Source organism: Alternaria arborescens (assembly GCF_004154835.1).
Source record: "Alternaria arborescens strain FERA 675 chromosome Unknown contig_19, whole genome shotgun sequence".
Classification (NCBI taxonomy): domain Eukaryota; kingdom Fungi; phylum Ascomycota; class Dothideomycetes; order Pleosporales; family Pleosporaceae; genus Alternaria; species Alternaria arborescens.
Window position 1 is genome coordinate 239,050 of NW_021167874.1, and position 27,095 is coordinate 266,144.

General features: G+C 51.6%; 12 protein-coding genes across 12 annotated transcripts; 7 read left to right on the plus strand and 5 right to left on the minus strand.

The window, feature by feature from the left end:
* Positions 1-503: 503 nt before the first annotated feature.
* On the plus strand, positions 504-1,130 carry AA0111_g8001 (hypothetical protein; the record flags this gene model as incomplete). Its single annotated transcript, XM_028654402.1, has 1 exon — positions 504-1,130. One exon carries the CDS (start codon positions 504-506, stop codon positions 1,128-1,130), a length of 627 nt encoding a protein of 208 aa, XP_028504442.1.
* A 644-nt stretch (positions 1,131-1,774) lies between these two features.
* AA0111_g8002 (hypothetical protein) lies at positions 1,775-3,294 on the minus strand (the record flags this gene model as incomplete). The annotated part of the gene is made up of 2 exons (XM_028654403.1): positions 1,775-2,497; positions 2,554-3,294. 2 exons carry the CDS (start codon positions 3,292-3,294, stop codon positions 1,775-1,777), a joined length of 1,464 nt encoding a protein of 487 aa, XP_028504439.1.
* Positions 3,295-5,126: 1,832 nt separating this feature from the next.
* AA0111_g8003 (hypothetical protein) lies at positions 5,127-5,906 on the plus strand (the record flags this gene model as incomplete). The annotated part of the gene is made up of 2 exons (XM_028654404.1): positions 5,127-5,550; positions 5,617-5,906. The coding sequence occupies 2 exons, from the start codon at positions 5,127-5,129 to the stop codon at positions 5,904-5,906; spliced, it is 714 nt and encodes a 237-aa protein (XP_028504440.1).
* A 544-nt stretch (positions 5,907-6,450) lies between these two features.
* Positions 6,451-7,809, plus strand: AA0111_g8004 (hypothetical protein; the record flags this gene model as incomplete). Its single annotated transcript, XM_028654405.1, has 1 exon — positions 6,451-7,809. One exon carries the CDS (start codon positions 6,451-6,453, stop codon positions 7,807-7,809), a length of 1,359 nt encoding a protein of 452 aa, XP_028504445.1.
* Positions 7,810-7,993: 184 nt separating this feature from the next.
* Positions 7,994-10,596, minus strand: AA0111_g8005 (hypothetical protein; the record flags this gene model as incomplete). The annotated part of the gene is made up of 3 exons (XM_028654406.1): positions 7,994-8,613; positions 8,662-10,079; positions 10,127-10,596. 3 exons carry the CDS (start codon positions 10,594-10,596, stop codon positions 7,994-7,996), a joined length of 2,508 nt encoding a protein of 835 aa, XP_028504446.1.
* A 495-nt stretch (positions 10,597-11,091) lies between these two features.
* AA0111_g8006 (hypothetical protein) lies at positions 11,092-11,969 on the plus strand (the record flags this gene model as incomplete). The annotated part of the gene is made up of 2 exons (XM_028654407.1): positions 11,092-11,115; positions 11,166-11,969. 2 exons carry the CDS (start codon positions 11,092-11,094, stop codon positions 11,967-11,969), a joined length of 828 nt encoding a protein of 275 aa, XP_028504443.1.
* Positions 11,970-12,816: 847 nt separating this feature from the next.
* On the plus strand, positions 12,817-16,092 carry AA0111_g8007 (hypothetical protein; the record flags this gene model as incomplete). The annotated part of the gene is made up of 3 exons (XM_028654408.1): positions 12,817-13,138; positions 13,189-15,909; positions 15,986-16,092. The coding sequence occupies 3 exons, from the start codon at positions 12,817-12,819 to the stop codon at positions 16,090-16,092; spliced, it is 3,150 nt and encodes a 1,049-aa protein (XP_028504444.1).
* Positions 16,093-16,393: 301 nt separating this feature from the next.
* On the minus strand, positions 16,394-17,842 carry AA0111_g8008 (hypothetical protein; the record flags this gene model as incomplete). Its single annotated transcript, XM_028654409.1, has 1 exon — positions 16,394-17,842. The coding sequence occupies one exon, from the start codon at positions 17,840-17,842 to the stop codon at positions 16,394-16,396; it is 1,449 nt and encodes a 482-aa protein (XP_028504437.1).
* Positions 17,843-18,707: 865 nt separating this feature from the next.
* Positions 18,708-19,665, plus strand: AA0111_g8009 (hypothetical protein; the record flags this gene model as incomplete). Its single annotated transcript, XM_028654410.1, has 3 exons — positions 18,708-18,782; positions 18,840-19,020; positions 19,091-19,665. 3 exons carry the CDS (start codon positions 18,708-18,710, stop codon positions 19,663-19,665), a joined length of 831 nt encoding a protein of 276 aa, XP_028504438.1.
* Positions 19,666-20,640: 975 nt separating this feature from the next.
* Positions 20,641-22,443, minus strand: AA0111_g8010 (hypothetical protein; the record flags this gene model as incomplete). The annotated part of the gene is made up of 3 exons (XM_028654412.1): positions 20,641-20,891; positions 20,946-22,208; positions 22,260-22,443. 3 exons carry the CDS (start codon positions 22,441-22,443, stop codon positions 20,641-20,643), a joined length of 1,698 nt encoding a protein of 565 aa, XP_028504324.1.
* Positions 22,444-23,518: 1,075 nt separating this feature from the next.
* AA0111_g8011 (Actin-related protein 3) lies at positions 23,519-25,052 on the plus strand (the record flags this gene model as incomplete). Its single annotated transcript, XM_028654413.1, has 5 exons — positions 23,519-23,553; positions 23,614-23,636; positions 23,689-23,963; positions 24,013-24,099; positions 24,150-25,052. The coding sequence occupies 5 exons, from the start codon at positions 23,519-23,521 to the stop codon at positions 25,050-25,052; spliced, it is 1,323 nt and encodes a 440-aa protein (XP_028504323.1).
* Positions 25,053-25,223: 171 nt separating this feature from the next.
* Positions 25,224-26,918, minus strand: AA0111_g8012 (tRNA (uracil(54)-C(5))-methyltransferase; the record flags this gene model as incomplete). Its single annotated transcript, XM_028654414.1, has 1 exon — positions 25,224-26,918. One exon carries the CDS (start codon positions 26,916-26,918, stop codon positions 25,224-25,226), a length of 1,695 nt encoding a protein of 564 aa, XP_028504299.1.
* Positions 26,919-27,095: the final 177 nt, after the last annotated feature.

Sequence of the window (27,095 nt, forward strand, 5' to 3'; positions counted from 1 at the left end):
GGGAGACTAAGGCGCATTCACCCCGGTGACTTCCTAAATATCCAGGCATATTCTGGTTGGATTCTGTACCTAGTTGGGATACCACAAGACAATGCACAAATTCAGCTTACCGCGATGGTGCGGGAGAACATCTTACGCTTCGAATGTTGCGAATTTCCAGCCATTGCAATAATGCATCTGTTTCAGAAGACATAGTGCAGAGGGATCATATGATTGATGTTGAATGCTAGACTCCCACGAGCTGATGTTCGCATGTTTGGAGGTGTGAAATATGGTTCGGCTGTAGCGGGCTTTTCTCAAAACCACCATAGTTCATCTTCGAGGTTGTCTTTCCATAGCTCCAGACACGGGTTTGATGGATCCATAGCGTCCCATCTTCTCGTTTCGCGCACAATCTCAAGATACATTAGTATACTGGGGCCAAAACGTCTGAGCAAGTGTAACGCCGCCATGCCGAGCCCCAGTACGATAGCACCTAGCCATGAAAGAATAAGAATATCCATATGCCTACGCCAACAAGTGTGGAGGTGAAGCAGTCGTCGTCGTGGGAGAAGCACAAGGTTTGGCTCTACACCGAGGACCAGAGAGATTGGGAAATCAGGAGAAAATATGGAATGACGGTTGACAAGGAGATGTTAATGGACGATTGTTGGATCAAAGGTAGCCGGGTAGCTGCCGATATCATTGGGGTCGCACCTGTCCATTTGAAGCACGCAGCCCTTTTCCGAGCTCTCTTGAGAGGTAGGCACGCTGACGACTACGTGCACCTGCACCTGCACAGCGAAGATATCGACATAAACTGCCAAGATAGCTGCGACAACTCATTTCTGGGCGCAGCAGCAGCATTTGGATCAGAAGTCATCTGCAGAATGATGCTGACACGTCCTGGAGCGAATCTCAATCTTGCGTTTCGTGATGGACTCAGTCTCATGCACATTGCGGTAGTACGCGAAAACGGCGCAATGATCAAGCAGTTGGCCTCCAGCCTGAACGTGGACATCAAGGCAACTTGGGATGTTGGGGACCTCAACTTTGCTAAGGACCCTATCAGCTATGGGTTAGACGACTATCGATATCCGTACGACAAGAAGCTGTCTCTCACGGAACGATCACGAAAGCGACCTGGCTAATGACATCTGCGCAGATTAGTCGCTTCCGTTTCGCACTTCTCAAGGTCAACCAGCAGCGCCTAGTTGGTCGAGCGGCTAGTGCGAACACGTTGTTTCCACTGTACGTAGTAAGCTGGTAACTAATGTAGCTATCAAGTTATCAACCCAAGAACATTATTCAGATGTCATCAATATTACTCAGGTAAACCAATCGGGAGAACATTACTTCGTTATGTCGGAAGACTCCGCCACGGACACATATACACTCTCATGCACTTGCAGTTTTTCTGCTTTCTGCACGCCGCCCAGTGTTTCATCGCACGCTTACTCCTGTCTCGCTTAGCCAAACGGTACGCGCACTCCAATCCAAGCGTTTGAGCCATTCTAGTCCTGCGTCGGGACAGCAATACCGATCCAACACTCCTCGGTCTTTCTAATGCCGAACGCGCGCTTTCCAACGAATTTCCTGCCCGGTCCTGCGCCACGTATTGGCTGGCAAGACGCGAACAAGGTGCGACGGCCGTGGTGCTCGATCAAAGACCTGTACAAGGAGATGGAACAACGCCGCAAGCGCGTCCAGTAGCCCACTTGTACCAAGGCAATGACTGATGGCCATGCAGGAACAACAGTGAAGCAGTCGCAGTTCTTCAACACAAGTCCTGTCGCTATCTTGCCGGCATCGTCCCAAACACCTTCGCATAGAAAGCCTTGACTTCCATACACACATCCTGATCCGTCCTGCACGCTTCCTCCTCCACGCACTCCCACATTCTTTTCTCCACATCGTACCCAAATTTTTCCACTACGTTCTTCTCCTTCCCCCATATCCTATGCCAATCCCCATTTGCATCCCATGCCACGCCGCCCTCGCGCAAAAGCTTCAGCGGATTGAGTTTCGTTTCCGGAGACACTGTATGCACGAAAAAGGCTCTAACTTGGTTCTTCTCCTCATTTCGTTCGTATTCGGGTTGTATGTGGTTTGGATAAGGAGGGTCATAGAGATAATCTTGCATGGGATCTGCTTGGCCAGCTCCAGCGAATATATACTGTCCATTGACATGATTCCCTAGGGCTGACACGGGGGTTTTCACCCCGTAAAAAGGCGCATTCACTGCCACGGCAGCAGCGCTAAACGTCTCTTTATCGCCTTGCCCCGGGCCGTTCTGCGATTGTAAAGGATAGTAGTAGTCCGGGCCGAAGTAGTTGTAATATACCATCATGGGAATACTTTCAGCATGGTGCTTCTTGTCCAGTAGTAGTTGGCCTGATTCGGTGCCGCGGTTTGGTGGCGGTACGGCGATGCCTGCGATGTGGTAGTAGTGTGGGGATGCGGTATTGGCGAAGAATCCGGGCCACGTTACGAGGCCGTGGGTTGTGTATGGTGGGGACTATCATTGCGCAAAGTTGGTTAGCTTGGGTTTGGGCTGTGGGATAGGCGACGTACATTGAAGAGAGGTGTTGGGTCGTGTACCGGAAATGCATCCGCGTCGAGAAAAAGAACATGTCTAAATGACGAGAAGAGAATGGCGAGGATTTTGAATTGAAAGTGCTCTGGCGGCGCGATAGCAACATCCGCTGTCGAATAGACATCTTCAACGACGTGACACTTTGCATTTAAACTTGGTAGCACATCCTCGCATGTACTTTTTACTTCTTCATACTCTTTTTGATCACCGAGGAAAACTTGAACCGGTAACGTACATCCTGTCCGCCGAAGCATGCGTAGAGATACAAGTAAGACAGGGAATAATTTCAATCCGCCAGTCGTGACGATACCGGTCTCATCTCCAACTGGTAATAGCGGTGCTAGGCGTCGGGCTGCGACGCGCATACTGCGATGTGCACGCATCAGCTCCGCCTCATCTTCTGCCGGCAGAAACAATCGTTCCGGTCTCTCTTTCTTCTTGAGCGGTTCAAAGTTTCTATCCTCATTGGGCATTTCCTCGGTCGTGACGTTGATGGGAGGACATACTGGGCGCGCGGCTTCGAGGGAACTCGCGAGCTCTTTCCAGTAGGGGATGAGGTTAGTCTGGTAGTCCGCAGAAAAGGCAGAGCCGGCGGACAGAAATGGTTGGAGGGTTGAGATGTGACCTCGTGCAAAGAAGATGTAAAGAGCGATGATGGAACATAGTCCCGCGAACAAACCTGCCCGCCAGCAAGACACATGGTTGGGACGGATAAGCATAGTACCGGTACTGTACTCTAACGTGAAAGGGTAGCGCAGCAGCCTGCGAACCAGAAAGAATGATTCAGGAAACCATTGGAGAGAAAAAGGGCGAGATCCATCCCGTTATTATCCATCCGCTAAATTTGGGGGTAGGATTTGTACCCTAGACAAATCTTACAACTTAGGATTACGGAGATAGATGTTCTGGCTCTAGCGTCGCCGAGAAAGCCAGACATAGGCTAATGGTGGAGAGCCCTCCTCACACAACAAGGCCCCCAATAATTTTTTTTTATCCAGTGCCTAAAGGCTTCTACATTTACAAGCATGTTGTCATTCTGTTATATATTCTGTCTTTTTATTAGAATTTGTTAGCTGTATCGTGGTGCGTAACTAGAAGAAGAGACCTGTTTGTAGCTGATCTTACTTCCGGCTTTCTCTGCGACGCTAGAGTCTGTAAGGCGTGCAGGATCTTCTGGAAAGGGTGTAGTCTGAAGCCACAGAGTAAGCCACAGAGTAAGCCTAGAGCCCTGCAGCAAATTAAGTCATTACGGGTCAAAGGACTTTGCTCGCCACGCGCCGAGCAAGAAGGGGCCCAGCGCGTAAGCCGCGCACTCCAACAAATGGTCATCTCCACAATATCCTAACTTCAATGTTGAATTACTCCACCACTACCCTATTAATACCGGGACATCTTGCGCGCATCTTCTTTGCCATTTCAAGACAGGGTATTGTCAAAATTGATACACCAAAGAGATCCCGCATCAAGGGGGCTGCAGAGTACATGGACGCGAAGGGCATTCCATACAGCCATAATGACCTGTTCAAGTTCCACGACATCTCTAAGGAGCAAGGCTGGACTTATCTAAATAGGACAGTCGGACGGCCGACCGGAGGCATGAACACAGTGAACCGACCACAGAAACCGAGGGAGAAAACCCCTTTTAAGCCATTCTCAAGTGCGGCAAGCTTTGTGAACATCATTCTGAGACTGGATTTTTTTATTTTATAACGTGATTCACCACCGAGCGGGTCACCGAACACCATCACGACGCCTACGCAGCGACAACACATAATGTCTCATTTCTCTCGTGGTACGCGCCATAATGCGTGCTGTAGAGTCCGGCTCTTCGACGAATTTGGTGAACCTTTTGCTTCTTAAGGCCTTCGCTAGCGATACTACTCGATTGGGATGATTTGCCAAGGGATCTCATTGCCCAAAAGCGCTTAGATGTTGAAGAGATGTACTGGCGTTGCTTGTCTGGACGTACGTGAAGGCTGTATGGGCCGCAGAGCAGGAAAGTGGGGAACATTGCATACTTCGCGAGGATAGAGCAGCCGCTTACAGCGCAGCTTCGTTCGCCAGTGGCTTGGAGATTTTGGTTGAGCGTCGAGTATCCTTGTACTGTCCGTAGTCTACGTTTTATTTGTTTTACTCGTCACAATTACATAGCCTGCAGTCACACATGCGTTGCAAAGGCTCGCAAAGTCCTAGTAAGTCCGCAGCTACGTAAACTCTCTTGAGAGCATCAACAATAGTAAGCTTAAACGTCCGAGAGCATTGAAGGACTGAGGCTAATATCAACTGGTCGACTTTGCAGGGTCCATATGCACCTCGAGCCTAGGAAACCAGGTTCCCAAAGCTAAAGTCTTTGCTGTGGTAAGATGTGATAGCTCTAAGCACTACGCCAATTGCGGCAGGAGGTATGCGACATGGTATTATCACTCTTTCGCCACAATCGGCGTCCTTAATCGTGACTGATCCCGCAATAGGTATGGTATCCTAAACGCAACAAAGATCATACCAACATCCCACATCGATCGATACCTTGCGCTTACACTGCACAACAAGGATGACAGAATACATCTCCATCCACCCCGCCACTCTCTCCGACATCCCCACCCTCGCAGAAATTCGCACGAAAGCCGCTGAGACCTCTTTACTGACCCATTTCCAGTTCAGCCCCTACCACAGCATTGCTGCAGAGAAAGAGTCAGATGCCCTCATCAGTCGACTCTCCGGACGTTTTACTGAACCCGATGGGCAAAAGTTTCACTTGATCAAAGCCGTGGATTCACGGAACGAAGAGACGGTGGGATGGGGGCTGGTGAAGTGGGAGGACGGGAGCTGGGTTAATGCTGTGACACCGTCAAGTGCGCAGGCGGTCGCTCCAGATGAAGAAATAGGACCTACTAATCCAGGGACATTTGGACGGTACTGGTCGAGGAATGTGATCGCTAAATGGCGTGGTATCACGGCTGGTAAGCCCCATGTCAGTAAGTAGCTCTTCCCCAGCTAGAATCTACTCAACAAGCAGACTGATATCTTATACCATGAATCAGCAATTGGGGCTATGAACGTCAAGATTGCGTGGCAGGGAAAGGGGGTCGGGAGGATGATGGTAGATTACATGTATCGTGAGTACGAACTAGAGAAGGAAGTGGTAATCGTACAGACCACTGCTTCGGCCGAGAGGTTTTACGAGAAGATGGGCTGGGAGACTGTGGATAGTACCGATATCGATCTGAGTGAGTGGGCAGGAAAGGGGCTGGGATATGGGCTTCTGAGGTGTCCGCAGATGGTTAGATACCCCCGTGAAGGAATTTCGACTTCATGGTGCCATGGGCTGTAGCCTAATGCTCGTACTATAGTGCTTTCTTCGCTGCCTAAATCATGTATCCAATGACTGTCTTCACAACCCTCAAGCAACAGTGAGACCCACTGCGCGACATCACTTTTGTTGTTGCCTAGAGCACTGAATCAAGAAGCTTAGTATCAACTTCAGCAACTTCAGCGAAGACATCACGCCATCAGACCAGATTAGATTAGTAGTAAGCAGGCATGTGAATTTGAGGGTAAGTTAGCACCGGCCTTTCACCAGCCTCAAAGAGCTTGTCCGACGGCCGCTAATGTGCCTCACGGAGATACCTCCGGTCTTACGGATTGGAAGTCGGAGCCGACTCGTACGCCGATGGCTTTGTGTAGCAACGGGAATATAACATGCGGCGCGACTCGGGGAAACTCTTGAAAGCTAAACTTAATCTCTAGGTAGAATCAATACCAAGCTTCTTACAAGTCTTTTACAAGCTTCTTACCACAAGCCTTCCGTAAACCCTCCACAAACCCTCGTCTTTGTCTAGCCTACGTGCTCATACATTAGCGCTACTATCGCAAAGATGACGACATTGCCATCATCCTTGAATATTCTCATTGTAGGCGCGGGCGTCTGCGGTCCGGCCCTCGCCCTCATGCTCCAACGTTCTAACCCCAATCACGTGATCACGGTCATAGAACGATTTCCCACGCTCCGGACGGGTGGACAGCAAATCGATATCAAAGCACAAGGCATCCCTATCTTGGAGAGACTAGGTCTCCTGGACACAATTCGCTCCTACTGTGTCAAGGAAGGCGGCATGGAGTTTGTTGACCGAAATGGTAAAAGCCTCATGCAATTCGGTATCACGAAAGCAGGAGATACCGCTGGGGCATTGACTTTAACCCATGAGTTTGAGTTTATGAGGGGGAATTTTGTCAAAATGATGCATGATATCAGCATCCAGGAACGCGAGATTCTAACCACCAGAGGACATGTCAAAGGTGGACTGACCTACGAGTTCGGCAAAACCATCACCGCGCTTTCACATTCTGAATCCTCATCTTCCCCCAAGACAGCAACAGTAACATTCTCCACCGGCGAGACCCGCGCCTTCGATCTGGTAATCGCAGCAGATGGTCAAGCTTCACGAACCCGTTCCCTTGCCTTTGGCTCCGAAATCTCCAGCTCGGCTTTCCACTCCATGAATATCCATGCCGCATACTACAAGATCCCTCGTCTTCCCACAGAAGATAGCCTAGCACGCATCTACTTCGCTTCCAACAACCGCATGGTAATGACACGTACGGGCAACCAACCGGCGACGCAAGTCTACCTATTCCTCATGAACGGCAAAGACAAAGACAGAGCAAGCCACATGGCAACTTACCAGAAGAGATCCGCCGAGGAACAGAAAGATGCTTGGAAGAGCTTGTACCAAGATGCAGGATGGGAGTGCCCACGCTTTCTCCAAGGCCTAGACACTGTAAAAGATTTCTATGCCACAGAAATCGGCCAAGTGAAGATGCCTCAGCAAAAACTTCACAAGGACCGCGTTGTCCTCCTTGGCGACGCGGGATACTGTCCCTCACCCTTTACAGGAATGGGCACTACACTCTCCCTCATCGGCGCATACATCCTTGCAGGCGAGTTGTTTCAACACGGGGATGACGTCGATGCCGCGCTGGAAGCCTATCAAGAGGGCATGAAGCAGCCTGTTGAGGAATGTCAGAAGCTTGGGCCCTACGCGGATGGAAAGGGTCCCCTTCCGAGTTCAGAGTGGGGGCTTTGGATGGCGGGTTGGGCGCTTTGGACGGTGAGTAGTCTAAGAGTTGATAGGGTGATCGGGTGGCTTGCGGGACTTTTACCAGAAGGGAAGGAAAAGAGGTGGGAGATGCCGGAGTACACGGAGTTCAATCTGGCGGCCCTGGAAAGGGAATGAGGTGGTATGCTTGGTATGTTCGTGTTGTTTCCACGATTCGCGATGTACAATAATTTTTTCTTAAAATGTATACTATGCAGACCCTCTGCAATGATCCCGGATGGTAAGACGTGAAATGGTTCTGCCAAGCCATCCGTTGTATACTCTGTCCAAGTTATCGAAACGTACGTTCAAGAGCGACAGATCACGTCTTTCTCTGCCTAGACAGCTTCTTCTTAGCCCTCTCCCATCTCGATTTGTCACTCCCACGATCAAGCAAACCATTCATTACACGCTCCATCTCTCTTTTCCTTTCCTCGAAATCCGCGTTCCAGACTGCTGGGGCGCCGAGGCGTTTTGAACATACCTCCCATTGCTTGACATCTAGCAAGCCTAGTAAGCGACAACTACGCATCAAGTCTTCTCTTGGTAGCGTGACACCTTTGGTACGAACATAGCTGGCGAGATTGAACAACACAGCAAAATCAAGAAAGTTGTCGACGCTGACATTTAGCTTGCGAGGTATGAGTTCACCGTATACTATCGGGTATATGACTGCAGTACGTCCTATTTCATCCAGAAATTTGATTGGACAAATCTGGAGACGGTGTTCTAGTCTTAATGCGTATTCGATGCAGGAAGCGAAGTGGGAGGTCTTGGTTCTGGTGGTAGCGGCAAGTGTTTTAAATAGACCGAGTTGCCCGTTGGCCCAGTGCCATTGCGGATCGAAAGCGTCGTGTCCGGTATTATCGAGCACGATGTTCCAGACTCGCTGAGATCGGACGAAGTCGCGCGCAATGCTATGTGTCCAGGTGACACGAGATGCTGCTTGTGTTCAGCTTCGATTGGACCTCGAATACAACACGAACGTACCTTCCGACAGCACGGCGCTGGAGCCCTTGTGCGAGCTTTCCACTTCTAGTAGACCTCGACATCGAGAGTTTAGCTGACGTTTCATAGTTCCGAGACGTACCAAGATCTCAGATCTTGCCAGCGGCCTGGCCTCGCTCCTCAGTGCCGGATCATCATTTTCACAGTCTGCAAACCAGAGCTCCAGTAACATTGGTCGTGTTTTTACGGCAAACAGACGGAAGAGTTGGCAGGCGTGCCTCAGGTGCCGTGTATTTAGACTACCAATGAGTTTCGTGAAGAGTTGCTCCAACCCAGACGGGAGGGACTCCAGTTGAGCGACAAGGTCGTGAATGCGGGCTGTTGTCACCAGTCCGTCAAGCAGAACATTTACCACGACATATGCCCAGAGAAAGATGCCGGCTGCCTTCTTGGCTATATTTTTGATGATATTGGTAGCAGATCCGGGGTCTGATCTATTGAACTTTGCATACACTTCGTTGCCTATGAACGAAGCCTTGACGTAATTGTGGATGTCTTGGCGATTGCACCGTTCGAGGCGAAGACAAGGCTCGCCTTTGAAAATGCGAAGGAACTCTGGTGTTGGCCGACTAGCTACGCAAAGTTTGATTTGCGGAAACTTAGCCACGTCCGTGAGAAATTGCACAAGTTCTTTCGGGTCTCCGTCAAGTTCGTCTAGGCCATCGATCGCGAAGAAAAATGACCTCGGCGTAAGAGGGGTGGAGGCCATCATGATGAAAGCATGGCGTAGCTCGTTCCAAGTAAAAGGTTGTCGACCCCCGCCAAAAGTCCGAAATTGCTGCCAGCGATGGTGGAAAACCTGTAGTAGAGTGTTCCTGTCACGTTTGAGTGCGCAATAAAGCAGAGTCTGTAGAAGGCCCAATCGCGACTTTTGCATGTTGTTTCCCAGACTTGAGGAGAAAAATCTTCCCTTGACGACTGGTTTTCCCTTAGCCCAGGTTTGTAATTGGGCAGCAGTCCGACGGTGACTGGATAGGAACTTCATCAGCGTACTCTTCCCAGCACCGGGCTCGCCAGAAACCCAATACAGGTTGCTACAGTCGACTGCAGCGAGCCACCGAGGGAAGGATTCGTAATCACGAGAGTCAGTCCGTTGGTAGTTTCCGTCGAACGTCCATTGAAAAGTTCCGGGGTGCGTACACGGGATTGCCTTCAAGCGATCGGGCAAGCCAGTGAAACGTAAGTGTGCCAAAATCATGCTCGCAAAGCGACTCTCTGTGTCGCCGCTTACAACGGAGTCTTTCAAAGCGTCTGAAAACGATGAAATGTCGGCCGTTTCCGTGGGCTTCCAATTGTGACGGTTGACGGCGTAAAGTAACCGCACACGGGCGTTGGCCGCTTTGTCCCCGGAAAGCCATCCCTTTTCCAGATGAGCTTGATTAAGCTGTGAGATGGGTTTTCTGTGTCAACGATTAATGGGTGATGGCATCGGGAGTATCACACTTACTTGAGTGAGGCGAGAAGAGCGATATCTACTTGCTTCCGAACAGAATTGAGCGTGTCTGAAAAAGCTGAAATCGTCTTCTGGTTATAATACAAACACAAGATGCTGCGTAGTCCATGATCAAGTACAGTTTGTTCATCCACGTCGTTGTTGCGCTTCGCTTGATCCAGTGTGGCTTGTAAAATCTTCGCCACTCTCGCACCATCTTTCGCACATGCGATAAGTTGCGCATCCGCTGTGTTGTGTTGATCAGGAGTAGTATGGGAATTTCGGACTACATGCAGTGTCTTCCTGAGTTGTTGTGATAAGTCGGCGAGGTTAGCTATCGCGTCATCGAGCAGTGTAGGTTCTTTCAAGGTGTTGGCATCAGATCCGCGTAGACCGCCCACTTTACCCTTGTGTACCACTTTGGCCGAGTACTCGACAAGTTGTATGATGGATGAAGCCAGGGATACAGCATTCGAAGGCTCCATGGGTGTGCGAGGTGTTGCAGGGCAACATTGTGTAGACAGTCCACCGAGACACACATGGACGGCTAAGACGGAAGGTTGATGTTCACGCGCGCATCGCTAAGGCGCCCTTTAGCCCAAACGCATGAATGCAGTCGACTCTCTAGTACGTGTAAGGGCACGAGAGTAGTAAGGGCTTGCTTTTCTGCTGCTAGCTGGTGTCTCGATAGATGCCACTCTCTTCCTAGTCGACTGGATGACGTGCATTATGATTATCACAAGAGCCTAGCCCCGTCGATGTAGAAATGTGGAAGGTATGACGATGAGAAACTAGTGCGAGACATGTGAAGACGGATTTGTGTTTAAGTGGGGGTAGCGGTGAAAGATCCGCAGTCGTGGTTCGCGCCATGCGAACTCGTCTCGTCTTCGCATTGCGGACCACCGAGACCACTTGGACCGTGCGCTAGCAAGCTTTCCCCGACTTTGGATGGTTGCGAAGCACTCCTCTGACATTCAACCATGGCCGAATACTGGAAATCGACAGTAAGTGAGACCAAGAAAGATAAGCGCGTCATACCCTAACCCTACTGCAGCCAAAATACTGGTGCAAGTTTTGCTCCGTGTTTGTCAAGGACACCAAATTCGAGCGCGCGCAGCACGAAGCGACCGGCCGCCACCAAGGCAATATCCAGCGTAGTCTGAAGGGACTACATCGCGAACAGGAAAACGAGAAGCGCAACCAGGCGCGCGCACAAGCAGAGGTTGCTCGGCTGAATGGCATTGTACCATCGGCATCCTCGACTCCTTCCGTCGCGACTGGCGTCGGCGGCAAGCCCACATTCAAGAAGGAACCCGAGAAGAAGGCCACAGTAGACGACAGGAAACGACAATGGGAGCAGCTGGCAGCTATGGGTGTGGCGCTTCCCGCGGCTGCAAGAGGCGATTTGGCGATAGCGGGCGAATGGAAGACAGTAAAGGAAGAAGTCGTGGGAGAAGTCACCGAGGACGGAGAGTTCAAGGCAACATCGCTGAACAAGGGCGTGCGGAAGCGGCAACTGGATGAGGATGAGGAGGAGCAAAAGGCTGCCGGAGAGCTCATCACCAAACGGAAAGGCTGGGGACACACGTACAAGAGTTTCCCGGGCAGCAAGGGCGGCGATGACGATGACATTGAGAGCTTGCTTGGGAAGAAGAAATCGCAGCCAGAGGTCAAGAGGGAAGAACCTGGGGATGGAGTGAAAGCTGAAGTTGAAGAAGAGAACGAGGCCAAGACCCTGCAGGATATACCCACGGCTGAAGAAGCGGAAGCAAAGGCTGCCGAGGCCGTTGTGAAAAAGGAGGAGGATGCGCCAGCTACACCAGCGGTGGTGTTCAAGAAGAGGAAGAAGGCGAAATGAGCAGCATCATGACCCGTTCCATCCACAATCCATGCGCCACCTGTCGATCACGCTGTCATCAGCCTCGGCTCGTCTGTTATGGAATCCAGTTTCGAAGTGGACGTTCGTTGAATGGATCTGCTTCCAATGAGCTCAAGCGAGACTTGTATGGGCATTGGCACCAAGCAGCAGGACATGCGTGTATCAGAGCATCTTTATCATCTATGCAAGGGCTTGCTGGATCATGACTTGGATAACGAAGCTGGGTAGGATGCATTCAGGAGAATGCCGCGTTGAGTAGTGTAGTTCCAGGTTTAGATGTCTTTGTAACAAGCAACCAATAGGGAAGCGGGATGGCCGGCCAGCTTCGAAGAGGACCTTAGCCGTTCTTGCGTAACAGATGATTAGAGACAGCGAGATGAAGGAAGACCAAGTCGTAGTGTTAGCATGAATGCATGATACACCCCCACAGTCTTGAGCGGCTCGTTTAACGTCCACTTTCTGATCGGCGCATGCACCTAAACCTTAAACCCCTGCCCAAACGTCTGCCAAGTAGCGTCGACCGCGAGATCGCGTCGCCAACACCAGACAACTGTCGCGGTTCACCAAAACGTGCGCCCCAACTATCAACCCACGACCTCTTCTTCCAGCCTTTTCTGCCCTACTTTCATGGTCGCGTAATAGCATGATTCAACTGCTAGCGATATTTACGCGACCATGCATCTCATTAAACCACAGTGGTTAACACACCCGGGTTGGTGCATCTCCGCGCATGCATGTGCTATTGTTGTATTGCCATGTTGCTGACACGAGTTTGTCATAGGCGAACAGAAGGACTTCGAAGTATACAGTTGCCACGTTTCCCCTGATGGATCGCGCTTGGCCACGGCTGCCGGAGGTTCGTCAACCCACCCTGGGGTTTCCCGCGCGATGCGTTTCTCCCGAGAAGACTGTTGACACATCATCTACAGATGGCTATGTACGTGTATGGTCTACCGAGGCTATCCTGAACTCAAACGACCCCTCGTATACGAAACCAAAGCAGCTCGCGGCTGTGAGCCATCATTCTGGTACCATTCACGCGGTCCGCTTCTCTTCCAACGGCAAATACCTGGCTTCTGGCGCAGACGACAAAATAGTATGCGTCTACACGCTCGACAAAAATGCGGCGCCGGCGCGTCCAACATTTGGTGGGTAAAGGCAGGGCACCCACGATGAAGATGAGCTGATAGAATCGCAGGATCGAACGAACCCCCACCCGTCGAGAATTGGCGCGTCACTCGCCGCCTCATAGGACATGAAAACGATGTGCAGGATCTTGGCTGGTCATTCGACTCGTCAATCTTGGTATCGGTGGGGTTGGACTCGAAAGTCGTAGTCTGGTCTGGGCATTCCTTCGAGAAGTTGAAGACACTATCAAACCACCAGAGTCACGTCAAGGGCATAACATTTGACCCAGCCAACAAATACTTCGCTACTGCTAGCGACGACCGCACCATCAAGGTTTACCGATTCAACTCTCCTCCGCCAAACGCCTCGCAGCAAGACCAGGTCAACAACTTTGTTTTGGACCATACCATCACCGCGCCCTTCCAGACCTCCCCACTTACCACATACTTCCGCCGTTGCTCATGGTCGCCCGATGGCGCACACATCGCCGCTGCGAATGCTACAAACGGGCCAGTCAGCTCCGTCGCTATCCTTGCGCGAGGTTCGTGGGACGGAGACATCAGTCTGGTCGGCCATGAAGGGCCCGTTGAAGTAACCTCGTTTTCTCCGCGATTGTTTTACCGGGACCCACCGCGACCAGAAAAGGACGGAACTATCAATCAGCCAACCGTTACAATTGTTGCTTGCGCCGGACAAGACAAATGCTTGAGTGTGTGGAATACAAGCTTTCCTAGACCGTTTATGATCTCGCAGGAGCTGGCAGGAAAGTCTATTTCTGACTTGTCGTGGGCACCAAACGGGGAAACGCTATACGCCACCAGTCTAGACGGTAGCATATTGACACTCGTGTTTGCGCCTGGAGAACTAGGCTATCCAGCAACACTGGCAGAGAACGAAAAGACGCTTGCCAAGTTTGGCGCTGGCAGAAGAGTTGGCATCATCGAGGGTACAGACGCACTACTTTTGGAAGAGAGCAGTAAGAGTGGAGAGCTAAAGGGTGTTCAAGGCAGGATGGGTGCACTCATGGGCGACGCCGGAGGTGCAGTCCAACCGCCAACCATCCCCAACGGAACCAACGGCGCCACTACTACTACTACAACAAGCCTCACAAATGGATCGAGCGCTGCTGCACCACCAGCGGCCCCTACTGAGCCAGCTCCAGATGCTAGAGTCGAGAAGCTCAAGCAAAGGGTGACCATCAATAAGGATGGCAAGAAGCGGATAGCACCTATGCTCATGTCGTCTTCCTCTGGTGTCGGCGAATCATCCTTACCTCAAACGCAACTCCTCTCTGCAACAGCCACGTCAGGTGGTAGGAATGATAATCCCCACAATATCTTAGATCTGTCAAAGCCATACGATGGGTTTCCAAAAGGTGGACTCGCAACCATGTTGATAGGAAATAAGAGGAAATTCGCTGAAATCGAAGGCGATGAAGACAGACAAGTGGAGCGGAGATTGGCTGGTTCAGTCAAACCTGGAGGGGCAGCAATTGTACTTAACAGTGAGAAGGGTCTGGTTCCCCCGGCTGCTGCACCATCGAAGACAAACGACCTGACAGAGCCTCCATCGGTTCTAAGGCCCGCCATCGTGAATCCTCACATGGCCCTCGCCCAGGTGCGATTGGCTGTGCCAAAAGTCAGAAGTGTTATCGTGCGAACCATGGACGGCAGTGAGCCACCGCAGAGTGGTGTTGATGCCAACACAGGAAAGGCAGAAATACCAGACACTGTCATCCTAGAAGCTCGCAACGCCAGCGGGCCATCACGGACAGGCCGTCCACAAGACCACGATCCAACAAGACTAACCTGTACCAGCAAGGGGCAGTCACTCTGGCAAGATTTCCTGCCAAAGGCCGTACTCCTAGTCACAGGCAACACGAATCTCTTTGCAGCGGCATGCGAGGACGGCTCAGTATACGCGTGGACTCCCGCCGGTCGCCGAACCCTCAACGCCATGGTCCTAGAAGCACAACCCGTAATCATGGACTGCCGTGGCTGGTGGTTAATGTGCATAACAGCAGTCGGCATGGTCTACATCTGGAACCTAAAAACAATGTCCGCACCGCATCCACCCATCTCCCTAGCTCCCATCCTCGACGTTGCAGCCTATGCCCAGGGCCCCCACCTCACGCGCTCTCCTGGCATCGTCTTCGCGCGCCTAAACTCTGCAGGCCGCATAACAGTAGCCATGTCAAACGGCGAGGGCTACGCATACAACCCCGACATGTACATCTGGCAGCGTCTCTCAGAACCCTGGTGGGGTGTTACAAGTCAATACTGGAACTCTACTGATTCCTCCGTCGGCAACATCCGATCTTCCAAAGACAAAAACGCAGCACAGAAAGAAAAGGACGATCAGGTCTCTATCGAGAACATCTCAGCGGGAATCATACCTGCACTCGAACGCAACACGACGAACCAATCCCTACTCCAAGGCCGCGCCTTCCACCTCCAGCGCCTCATTAAGATCCTGGTTTCTGCAGAGGGCTACGAAACGTTTGAGAGTTCGGCGTCTGTGGCGCATCTCGAGAACCGCGTTGCAGCCGCACGCACCCTGGGTGCGAGGGAGGAGTTTAAGATCTATCTTACCATGTACGTTAAGCGTCTCGGTGCTGAGGGCCTCAAAGGGAAGATTGAAGAGTTGTTGCGCAGCCTCATGGGCAGTCTTGTTTCTGAGGATGAGGAGGGTAACAACGATGAGGAAGAGGATGAAGGCGCAATGAAGGAGCCGGAAGAAATCTGCGGGTGGAAGAGGGAGGAGTTGCTCAAGGAGGCGGTGTTGATTCTTGGTAAGTTTTTCTCTTTCTCTCCCATGCTTATCTTTTTCGATGTTTTCAGATTCCAGGTTGCTAACATGGCATGCAGGTAAACATCGCGACCTCCAGCGTATTACGGTGCCGTATGCGCGTCTTCTTGGTATCGTGACCGAGGGTCAGCGTGGCGACGATCAGGCTATGATTACGGATATGTAACATCACTCTTCTGCTTGTTGTTCCTCTTCTTCTTGATTGTACTAAAAGCATCACCACGGCTGGTATAAAGGCCAGACGGTGGGGTTTGGCAGTGTCTGGAGTCACTTGGCGTTCTCTAGGAAGACGAGTGTGTAAGGTTATGGGAGGCAGCGGATATCCATATAATTGTAGACATTTCTGGCACGGAGAGGATAATTTTGTCTGTGGGGCGATTGAAGTTGAGATTGTTACTCCTAGTATACCGGGTCTGTCGATGCTCTGTATGCGCTATGCACAGATATTTGACGTTGTTACTAAGCGTCTAAGTTGCATTGCACACCTCAACATATAGCTCAGCTACAGAAGGCACCTTCTTTTCGCTCCACGTGTTCCCCATCCCCCTCCCAACATCCCTTGCAAACAAGAAATCTGATCGAAGTCCACTCTCCTCACCGACGTCCGCCGTTACACTTGCGCTCCACAATCTCGTTCGCTTTACCGGCCAGCCTCTCCCATCAACTTCTTTCTCTTCAATCTCCACGATACGCTCGGCTACTATGCGATAGAAATCGGGGTCCCAGAGGCCTTCACGGGGAAGATCCCGAGATAGGAGCGCGATAGCAGCGCGACGGGTAGATGGGTGGCGGCAGCGAAGGGCGACATAGTACAAGGCGGGGACTAGACAAGTATCGAATGTAAAGTTGGCGGAAGCGCCAGAATGCATCCTTTGCTCTTGAGCTGGACTGGCAGTGTTTACAATCTTCTTTGCGAGGAATTTCGCGTGGTATATGATGGTCTTGAAACTATCGAGATACGCATCGAATGACATCTGACTGGCATCGTGTACACATGCCGAAGCAGTGTAAGTGGTGTAATAACCAATTTTCAACGCAACAATCGCAAGCCTGTCTTCTTCAGAGATGAGCGCAGAGCTTTCTTCGTAGGCGAGTAAAGCTCTGAACCAAGTCTGGTGACAAGCTAGAACATGGGTTTGCCGCTCAACATCGGATGGCGATGGTTCAAGGCCTTGGAACAGCTTGATAGCGAAATCGCGCGCAAGAATAATTGAAGCGTCTCTCATCTCGCAATATGAGAAGCGCGCCTCGCGTAGGTTGTTGAAGGTTTGCAGGTGCAGGTGATTCAGCAGCGTAGACTCGAGGAAAGCAAATTCCATATCCACATCTACACCATGTAGTAGTGCGGATATTAGACCCTGTGTGAAGATTGGGACAAGAGTCTTCTCGATCATCTCTAGTGGTCCGCTGATGCCGTTTCGTATAATGCTGGTACGGGACTCGCGAGAAAGCGTGTCAACACCATGTCTTCTCCGCAGCTCAGAGACAATGTAAAGTCCGTTTCGCATATGGAGCAGGGCGTTTTGCTTATCAGCTCGCAGAAACTCTATGCAGGCGAAAAGTACGCAGGTCACCAGCCCCGTTTCTGGCGCGTATGATGCTTCATTCATGCGGGCTACGAGACATCTGATGGCTTTGTTGTAGTATAGCCCAAATTGGCCGCTGGTCTCTCCATCTTTCTTTGATGTATCACGACGCGTATCTGCTAAGCTGCCGCGTTGTGTTTGGTTTAGATAAGCGAGGGCTATCATCGCGTTACGCACAGAGGATTCGGCTTGTGCCATTTGGAGGACTATGCCACACCAGAAGTCCCTGTCGAATCTGCGGGATAACATTGGTCCGATGTGGTAGTAGTAGAACTCCAGATACTGTGCATTTCCAGATCCGGAAAACGACGAAATCGGGTGCTGAGGCATCCTCGATGGATCGAACGCGAAGCTGATGACTTGAGTCTGGTATGCATGCTTCATTCGGCTGTACCCATCGCACTTGCGACCAGTACTAGTGCATCTACTCAGGTAAACATGGCAGTTTTCAAGCCTGCGTGTGAGGGAGCTTGCCTGCTTACTTTAGGCAATAAGGCCGGTCTTCGTCACATTTCACGCGGCGTTTTCTATCGTCGGTTGGTAAAGTCATTGGCGGGTAACTGCGAATCCATCATCTTACTTGCACGTTTTGCATCCGGTTTTTACTTTGGGGTTGTATCTCCGAGAATGTTGGCTCGCGCCGGCGGCAGTATTCAATAACATGATGGCTGCATACGATATGATAGACGATCACTGTCATCTGGCGGCAGTCGAATATCCAAATATGATGGAAGTGAGCTTTGACATGGTCACAGCGCGTTGATGTTGATAGCACGGAGATAAAAGGCTCCACAAATCCAGTAGGGCGTCGTATCCGCCGTAAAGACTCCAGGCGCCCTTGACTCACCTCGTCCAGAAGAGGACCCGTAACAGCATGCGTCACAATGGATATAAGAATAGACGCTCATCGAATAGGTCCCTCAGGCAAGAAATCCCCTCGAGATCCCGACGTGTCAACAGAGAGAGTCTATTGCCATTCCCCATAAACCCGCATAGCCTAGCGCGTTCCAGTGTGGGGTAACCATCTCCAACACGGCAATATACCCCTCTCGTCCCTGCAAGAGCCATGACGATATCGCACGCCCTACAAAGAGCCACTCTGTCGAAGCCACTCAAACCGAATTCTCAATCACTCCTCAAACGTCCTCAGATCATTCTATCCCAAAATAGCCAATCATCTTTCCGTTCGCGAAACATGAACACCCTCCAAGAAGCAAGCCGGATATACAAGGCCTTCCAGAAAGGCGGGCCGACATTCGGAGGATGGCAGGTAAGTCATCCCGAAGATGAAGCAAAACTTGATGTAGAGAGATTGACGGCGCTCTAGATGCTACCAGGGACAAATCATGCTCGGGCAATCGCCCGTTCAGGCGTTGACTGGATATGTGTCGACACGGAGCACGGCAACATCAACGACAGCCAAATGCACGAAGCAGTCACCGCCATAGCACACGCAGGCGTGAGCCCTCTTGTCCGTATCGCAGCAAACGAACCGTGGATGGTAAAGCGTAAGTAATTCCTTGTCTACACGTCAATCACCCTCAGCATCCCCACGTCACAAACTGACACTTCGCACAGGCGCTCTCGACAGCGGTGCCCATGGTGTCATAGTCCCTCTAATTTATACAGTCGAAGACGCCAAAAAGCTCGTATCCTCCGCCAAATTCCCCCCAGAAGGAACCCGGGGTTTCGGCTCCCCCCTCCCCACGCAATGTTTCTCGAATGAACCACTAACTTACTACCTTCGCCACGCGAACAGTACGCTTCTCACAATCGTACAGATAGAAACTGCGTCTGCACTGGCTTCCTGCCGGGAGATTGCCGCTTTACCCGGCGTAGATTGTTTGTTAATCGGGCCGTTTGATCTCGGTAACAACATTGGGCATCCTATTTTGACTTCGACAATGGACAAGGAGTTGCAGGAGGCGATTGAGAGCATCAAAGAAGCGGCGCATGCGGAGGGAAAGAAAGTGGCTATGTATTGTAACTCGGGGGAGGACGCGAGGGGGTATGCAGAGAGGGGATTTGATATGGTCAGTATACTAACAGACCAGATGGGGATTACGGGGGCGTTTGAAAGGAGTCTGGGGGTGGCCAGTGGGAAGGTCGAGGGGAGTGGGGAGAAGGGAGTCAAGGGGTACGATGGAAAATAGAGTTAGTGAGATGTTAAATCATAGGCTCAGGTACGAATTTTCAATGTGATATGGTTCCATATGCAGGTGCGATAAGGGGTTTGCGTGAGACGAGTGTATGGGGTCTACAGAGATGTTTTGGGGACTGTGGAAGAGTGACGTCGCGGTCGTTGAACCGAGGTTGCCATGGAGCCGACACATCGCTCATACACCCAATTCTGTGCTATTTGAGCTCCCCTCTCCATGTCTGACGAGTCATCGAATTGCTATAATTGGTATGTATCTAGCACGGCATCGATCTGCTACGTGCTGAGAGCACCTTGAGGAAAAAACCGCCAAAGCAAAGACCGGGAAGGCAAAGAGAGGCTTCCAGATTTGCTAACTCATCATCGTCTGGAGTATTCCATATTTCAGGTTGCCATCCATACGCATTGCTTAATGCACCTTCGGCGAACATATTCATCCGCGGATGACCTGGAAACTCGTCGATAGGACACACTGTTGAGCCGCATGTCTCACCAGTTAATTTGGTAAATGCTGGACCATTCCAGTTTCTTGCACGCACCAAGGCACACTAAGAAAATTTCCTGACAAGCAAGACGAATCGAATGTGCTATGTCCGGTCCTTGGCACTGGTCATAGTGTAAGAGTTTGTAAGACAGGAAGCTAGGTATCATTTCACAGCCAAAATCTAATGAGTACTCTACAGCGACACCCATTTCTTCTTCCACTGATCCAGTAGACACCAGATTGCTTTCTTTCGTGTCTTGGTCGTATCACATATCCCCTTACCATACGATCACGACCATTAGCTAACTTTTTCCACTAATGATATACACATTCGAGCTCGCAAAAGCCTTTTCACGATGACGAGTAGGAAACAGGAACGCCCGCCGCACCGTCGGTTTCTTGACTCGTATCTAGACTCGCATCCCAGGTGATAGGAGGTATGAACTCGTAAAATGACACTGTAAGCACCGCATACGCCTACCACAGTCACCTCCTTGGAGTTGACTTGGTCCTCTTGTTGCGCCTCACAGGCACCATCCTTCCACCCTGCGCAATCTGGCCACTACCATTACTGCGAGACATGGAGCAGGCAGGACGATCATCATCCGAAGACATGGATGCCATAGCGAACGAGTCAGTGTTGTGTCCGTAGTAGAGCAATATGCCAGAGCGCATCTTCTTCACACCAAGGATGCCGATGGCACCGGCCGAGTTGCTGTGCTTGACACTTGGATGCCCTGGCGTAGTATTAGTATGGAGTTGAGTAGACAATATCAAAGCGATTGACGTACCCATGAATTCGTTCTCGATCATTGCTCGGAGAGCCTCGTCTTCGGTCACTTCAACGTAGTCGCCGCCACGGCCTTTCTTCACGCTCTGGTATAGACGCTCGGCACATACTGTGGCAGCCATGGTGGTTGCCATGTGCTCCCCGGTTCCGCTTGTAACTGTCGCGACGGATGTTTGTTCGGAATCGTCAGGGTCAATGGGGATGACCGCGGCTCCTACGCCGACAAGAGCTGCCGGGCCTACCCGGCCCCGGTACTTCATGCCAATGCCACCGGAAGATGCACCACAAGCAATGTTACCCCAGCTGTCGATTGCGATAGCGCCAACAGTATCGGTAATATGGTCTTCTTCGACCTCATGCGCCGTGTGACTAGATGGCATGGGCGGCAGTGGCGCTGTCTCTTTGACGTGATTTAGTGGGGTCGATGTAGCAGCGAGCCGCGACTGGACTACACTTTCGTCTGGGGTTTCCGGTAGGCGGGTATCGATCGCGTCACGTTGAGCCTTCTCCTTGGGACCGCCCTTTGCTGTCTGCACGCTGGATTCAGAGTCAAAATCCTCTCCAGATCCATCAGCCCACGCTCCACGCGGTTTCGGTACGTATGTTGTGTCGTCGCCCTCCATCTGCGCGTCTTCCATGATGCTTTCATAACCTGCGTCGCGACGATACTCTTTCAGAGTAGGTATCTGTTGCGTGCTGTTGACGAAAGCACTGCGAGAAGCATCAGAAACAGTGATCGGACGAGCCTCTGCAACCAATGGTGCCGTATCGGTCAGGTCGGGTGCGCTGGTCGGCTCATTGCTGACCCAAGAGCTCGAAGACTGCTCTGAAGGAGGAACCGAAGGATCAGAAGACGCGTTCTCACCTTGACCGTACATTGAACCATCCGATAGCGGAGGCGAATGTGATTGCAGCAGAGACGGATATGCCCGTAGCAGGTTCTGAGTGTGCTGTTCGCGCATGCGTTCCTGTGCCCGCTCATCGACTGGTGCCGTAGTATCCCTGATCTTCCAGCATGATGGATGTGCACCACTCTTCTTGGACTTGCGCTCGGCTGCTCTCAAGTCGGAGCGCCATCGCATCCAACGCTCTTTCGCCGCAGGGGAGATGAGTGCATCATGGGGCAGGATTGGCATACCCATCTCGACAGCGAAGTCAGTGGCGCCCTGAGATACCAAAAGGTTTGGAGGCACTCGACGCAGCGTTAGCGGACTCATGGTATGGTCGTGGACCATTCGTGCTAGGGATATAGGATTCTTGATCTCTGGCGATCATCATCAGTACTAAGCCACAGCTTTGGTCGTCGAACGCTTACGAGCTACAGCCCCAACAGCTCCACTACGCCCAAAGTGGTCGACCACGGAAGCATCGCACTCGACGACACCATCCATGGCTAAGTTGCTGCCGTATCCTGCATTGGTGATTTCTCGGTCTTCTAAAGTCTTAACGGCGGCCTCGACAGCATCGAGGGCTGAGCCGCCGTTCTTCAGAATTAACATGGCTAACTGTGCAGCACTACGCATATCAGCACGAGCTAACTTTGCGACATCGTTTGAGACGCATCGGAACACTCACTCATTGCATGCTTCGAGATGAATCCTCTCATTCTGGTGGCTATGGTAGCCTGCGCCAGCATGAACATATATGCAGCACACATCATCATTCGGCGGACTACGCGAGGCTTTGCGTGTGTGTGTATCAACATGACAGGCTCCGTCTATGGGTGCATAGTGCCGACCTGGAATCGACATGCCTTTGTGTGTGGTGAAGTGTCGGCGAAAGTCACGGAAGTGCAGACTGAACGTATCCAGTGCAACACGGTGAGAGATGATGCCGCTCGGATGAGTCTTGGTTGTAGTTCGGGGCTTGACTCAGCACACAATGAGGGTCTGTTGTTGGCACAGAGAACTTTTGGCGATTAGTGAAATGGTCCGGTGTCGCTCCGAAGTGGGCGGTAGTGGTAGGATGTTGTGGATCTGACTGTAAAGACGGTCGTTAAGCGGACACTCGAAACGTAGGGAGATGTAGGGTCGACAGTGAAAACAGGTAATTGCAGGAGAGGCGAGAATGACTGAGGAAGAAAAGAAGAATGCGGAATTAATGAAGAGGTTGAGCCGATGTAAAGGCGAAGATGTCCTCTGGCGGCGGTGTGAACAATGAGAGTGGGAGAGAAGCTCGATGAGCGCTGTAGGATCACAGTCAGTGGAGGAAAGGTTAGCAGCGATGTCAGAGGTGCGATGGCGATGGCGATGGCTCTCTCGTTTGTACCTGCCCAAGGCATGCGATTGCAATGTTAGGCTTACGATTCAAAATTTGTTGGTGCAGCAGGCACACTAGATTGAGGAAGCAGGAGCGACTGTGTTTACGTGTTGAAGAGGACTGCAGTCTTCCCCCGCCATGTGTCCTGCGCCAAGGGCGGAGCGGGGCGGTGCCTGATTCGACTACATGCACCGACCTCCGCCATCACCGCTCTGACGAAGCCACCTCGACACCCAACCCACGCGCCTTCGCTCTCATATCAGGGATCACCTGAGCTGCCTTGTATATTGATTTTTACGCCAAGAAGCAGCAACCATGGCGTCCCAAACCCCCGCCGTTGTCATGGACAAGTAAGCTAACAGCTGCCGATGGGCACCCACGTTGCGATTGAGTACTGACACTGGCTGCAGCGGTACGGGATACTCGAAGCTCGGTACGCTCAACGACTCAATTCGATGCATTAGCTCTTAATAACAACGCACCAGGTTTCGCCGGCAACGACTCCCCCTCCTTCGTCTTTCCCACTGCGATAGCTACCAAAGGTCCAACAGGCGGTAGCGGCGGATCAGGCTCTGGACGTCCAGCCGTTGCGAACAAGCCCTCATACCTGACTGGTGGAGCTGGGCCTGGTGGTCATCTGTCTGGAAAGCGCGGCACCGAGGACCTCGACTTCTTCATCGGCGACGAAGCTCTGGCCGCAGCTGGAGGCGCTGGCTATGGCATCAACTACCCGATCAGGCATGGTCAGATAGACAACTGGGTATGGAGAAGCCTGTAGATGGACACGAGGGTATACTGATGGCATGCAGGACCTTATGGAACGCTTCTGGTCCAACTCGATATTCAAGTACCTGAGAGTGGAGCCCGAGGACCACCACTTCCTCCTCACCGAGCCCGTACGCTGTGCTTCTACCACGATTAGAAAGACGACACTGACAGCCCATAGCCACTGAACCCCCCAGAGAACCGCGAGGCTACTGCCGAAATCATGTTCGAGTCCTTCAACGTTGCTGGTCTCTACATCGCCGTACAAGCTGTGCTCGCTTTGGCCGCGTCATGGACCAGCTCCAAGGTACAGGACCGATCCCTCACCGGTACTGTCATCGACTCAGGTGCTGGTGTCACTCACGTTATTCCCGTCGCCGAAGGTTACGTCATTGGCTCCTCCATCAAGAGTGTCCCCATCGCTGGTCGCGACATTACCAACTTCGTACAATCGCTGCTCCGAGAACGCGGCGAGCCCGACTCCTCCCTTCAGACTGCCGAGCGCATCAAGGAAGAGTACTGCTACGTGTGTCCCGATATCGTCAAGGAGTTCGCACGCTTCGACCGCGAATCAGACGACCGATTCAAGAAGCACACCGTCAACTACCCCAACGGCAAGACCACAACCGTCGACGTCGGCTACGAACGTTTCCTTGCGCCAGAGATCTTCTTCAACCCCGAAATCTATTCCTCCGATTTCCTCACCCCGCTCCCCACCATTGTCGACACCGTCATCCAATCCTCTCCCATCGATGTACGCAGAGGGCTCTACAAGAACATTGTGCTATCAGGTGGTTCAACACTATACAAGGACTTTGGTCGACGCCTGCAGCGTGACATCAGGCACATGGTTGACGCGAGGATCAAGGCATCAGAGGCACGAAGCGGAGGTGCAAAGAGTGGTGGTCTGGACGTACAAGTCATTACGCATAAGAGACAAAGACACGGCCCGTGGTTCGGAGGTAGCTTGCTCGGTCAGACACCCGAGTTCAAGAGTTACTGCCACACCAAGGCCGAGTACGATGAGATTGGTCCCAGCATTGTCCGAAGGTTCGCGCTGCTGGGTGGGCCTGGAAGCACGTAGACGGCGAGATAAGTATCGTAAGAAACGTGCGCAAATGTTGGTATGGCTTTGAGCGAGCATGAGATGTACAGCAAAAATCTTTGACAATGAAAATACTCTCAACAAACTTGTGGAATCAATGTGCTCACCACCATTCACTAACCATACAATGAGGAATCTCCGTCATCATTCTCACGCATCTCCACTCTGCGCAGCATTCTCCTTCCTCCTCAACACAGCCACACCCTCCACATGCCCCGTCTGCGGGAAAAAGTCAAATCCTCTCAAACTCTCAATCTCATAACACCCCTCGCCTTTCCCAAACCCGCCATCAACACCCGTCATCCCGCCTACCAGCACACCCACATCCCTCGCCTGAGTATGCACATTACAACTCACATACACCACTCTTGCGGGTCCATACTGCACCAGCTGCCGCAAGAAGGATTCATCGCAGCCTTTCCTGGGTGGATCTAGCATGACAACCGTTTCGTCGGCGGGAGACTCGATGGAAGCGAAGAGACGGGCGGCGTCAGCGGCGATGAAGCGTGTGGAAGATTCTGGAAGGTTGTTCAAGCGCGCGTTTGTAGATGCGGAGGTTATGCTAGCGGGAGATATGTCGATGCCGAGGGAGGACTTGAAGAGGGAAGAGAGGGTGATGGTGAAGAGGCCGGAACCGGAGTATGCGTCGATCAGGTGGGTGATTTTATGATTGGGCGCTGATGTAGAGGAGGGTAGGATATTCTCGCGTATGTATTGTGTGAAGACAGGGAGGATGGAGTTGTTGTTCTGGAAAAAAGAACCAGCTGGGTTGACAAACTGGAAGTCGGAGATGTACTCTGTAGATTTGGCGTTGGGATCTGTTATACATGTTTTGCGGTGGATGTGCTCGCCTCTGTCTTCGATTACAGCATCTGAGTCTGTTTCTTTCGTGACATCATATTCATTTTTAGGAATACGCTTTGTGTCTTCGCGCAGCAGAAGCGTAGCGCCTTTGTGGTAGGTGGATATGGTGTCTGCGACGCGTTTTCGCTCTCGCTTGTTGCCTGCGCGGACGGCGTCTGTGCCAATGGGACAGTCTTCTATGTCAATTGTTGTACGTGTTCCTTTTTTCATGAAGCCAATGGGGGGTATTTCTTTAAATGTTCGCTTGATGCCATTTCGACCGTCACTTCGACGGGCGTCTGGAGGGCCGTCGAAATGAGGGGTTAGTTTTGTGCGGTAGCCGTACTGCAGTGGTGAACCAATTGTGTCGCCGATGGTAGGAATGAGCTCGGGTGGGAGGTTGGAGAAGTTCTTGTATGCCTTTTCGACAATGGTCTTTTTGTGTTGAAGTTGGAAGTCGTAGGGTAGCATTTGGAACTGACAGCCTGAGCAACTGGCGAAGTAGGGACATTTTACAAGAGAGTCATTGCGGTGATTTGAAGGCGTGATGACATTGACGAAGTCGGCCATGGAGTACTTTTCTTTCTCAAAGTGTTTGTGCGGCCGTGCTGTCACAATGTCTCCAGGTGCGCTAAAAGGCACGACATAGACCTGGTCCGAGTCCGAGTTTTGCTGGAAACCTAGGCCATCACCAGTAGAAGATATCTCCTTGATCTCAACTGTGATCTCTTTGAACTTCTCTGGCAGTACTGTCGAGCCTTCCATTCCTTCTCTTTGAAAAGTAAGATTTTTGATGAGCGCAGTAACATCCTGCAATAAAACTTCCTCATTGGTGCCGTTCGTTTTCAAGATTTTACTCTGCTCAGCATGACCGTTCTTCATGCGCTTGTTCTTGAACCTGTAATTGCCTCGTGGTCCTTCCTCGCTCCGTAAAGGTGTCTCTGCATATCTTTTTGCGCCGTTGCTTTCAATAGGCGCAACATTGTCGGCGGACGAAGCCATATTGTACCTAGCAGTTTGAGAATAGCGGCTACTGGCCAGCAGTGTCCGAAGCGGTCGAGTAAAGATCCGAGAGTACATGCAGCGTACGTGGAATGGAGAAAAGAGAAAGTTGAGTTAGTCACGGGGATGGGAAGGCGGCGATTGGCTGGAGCGATTACTGCCATCCCGCTTAGTCAC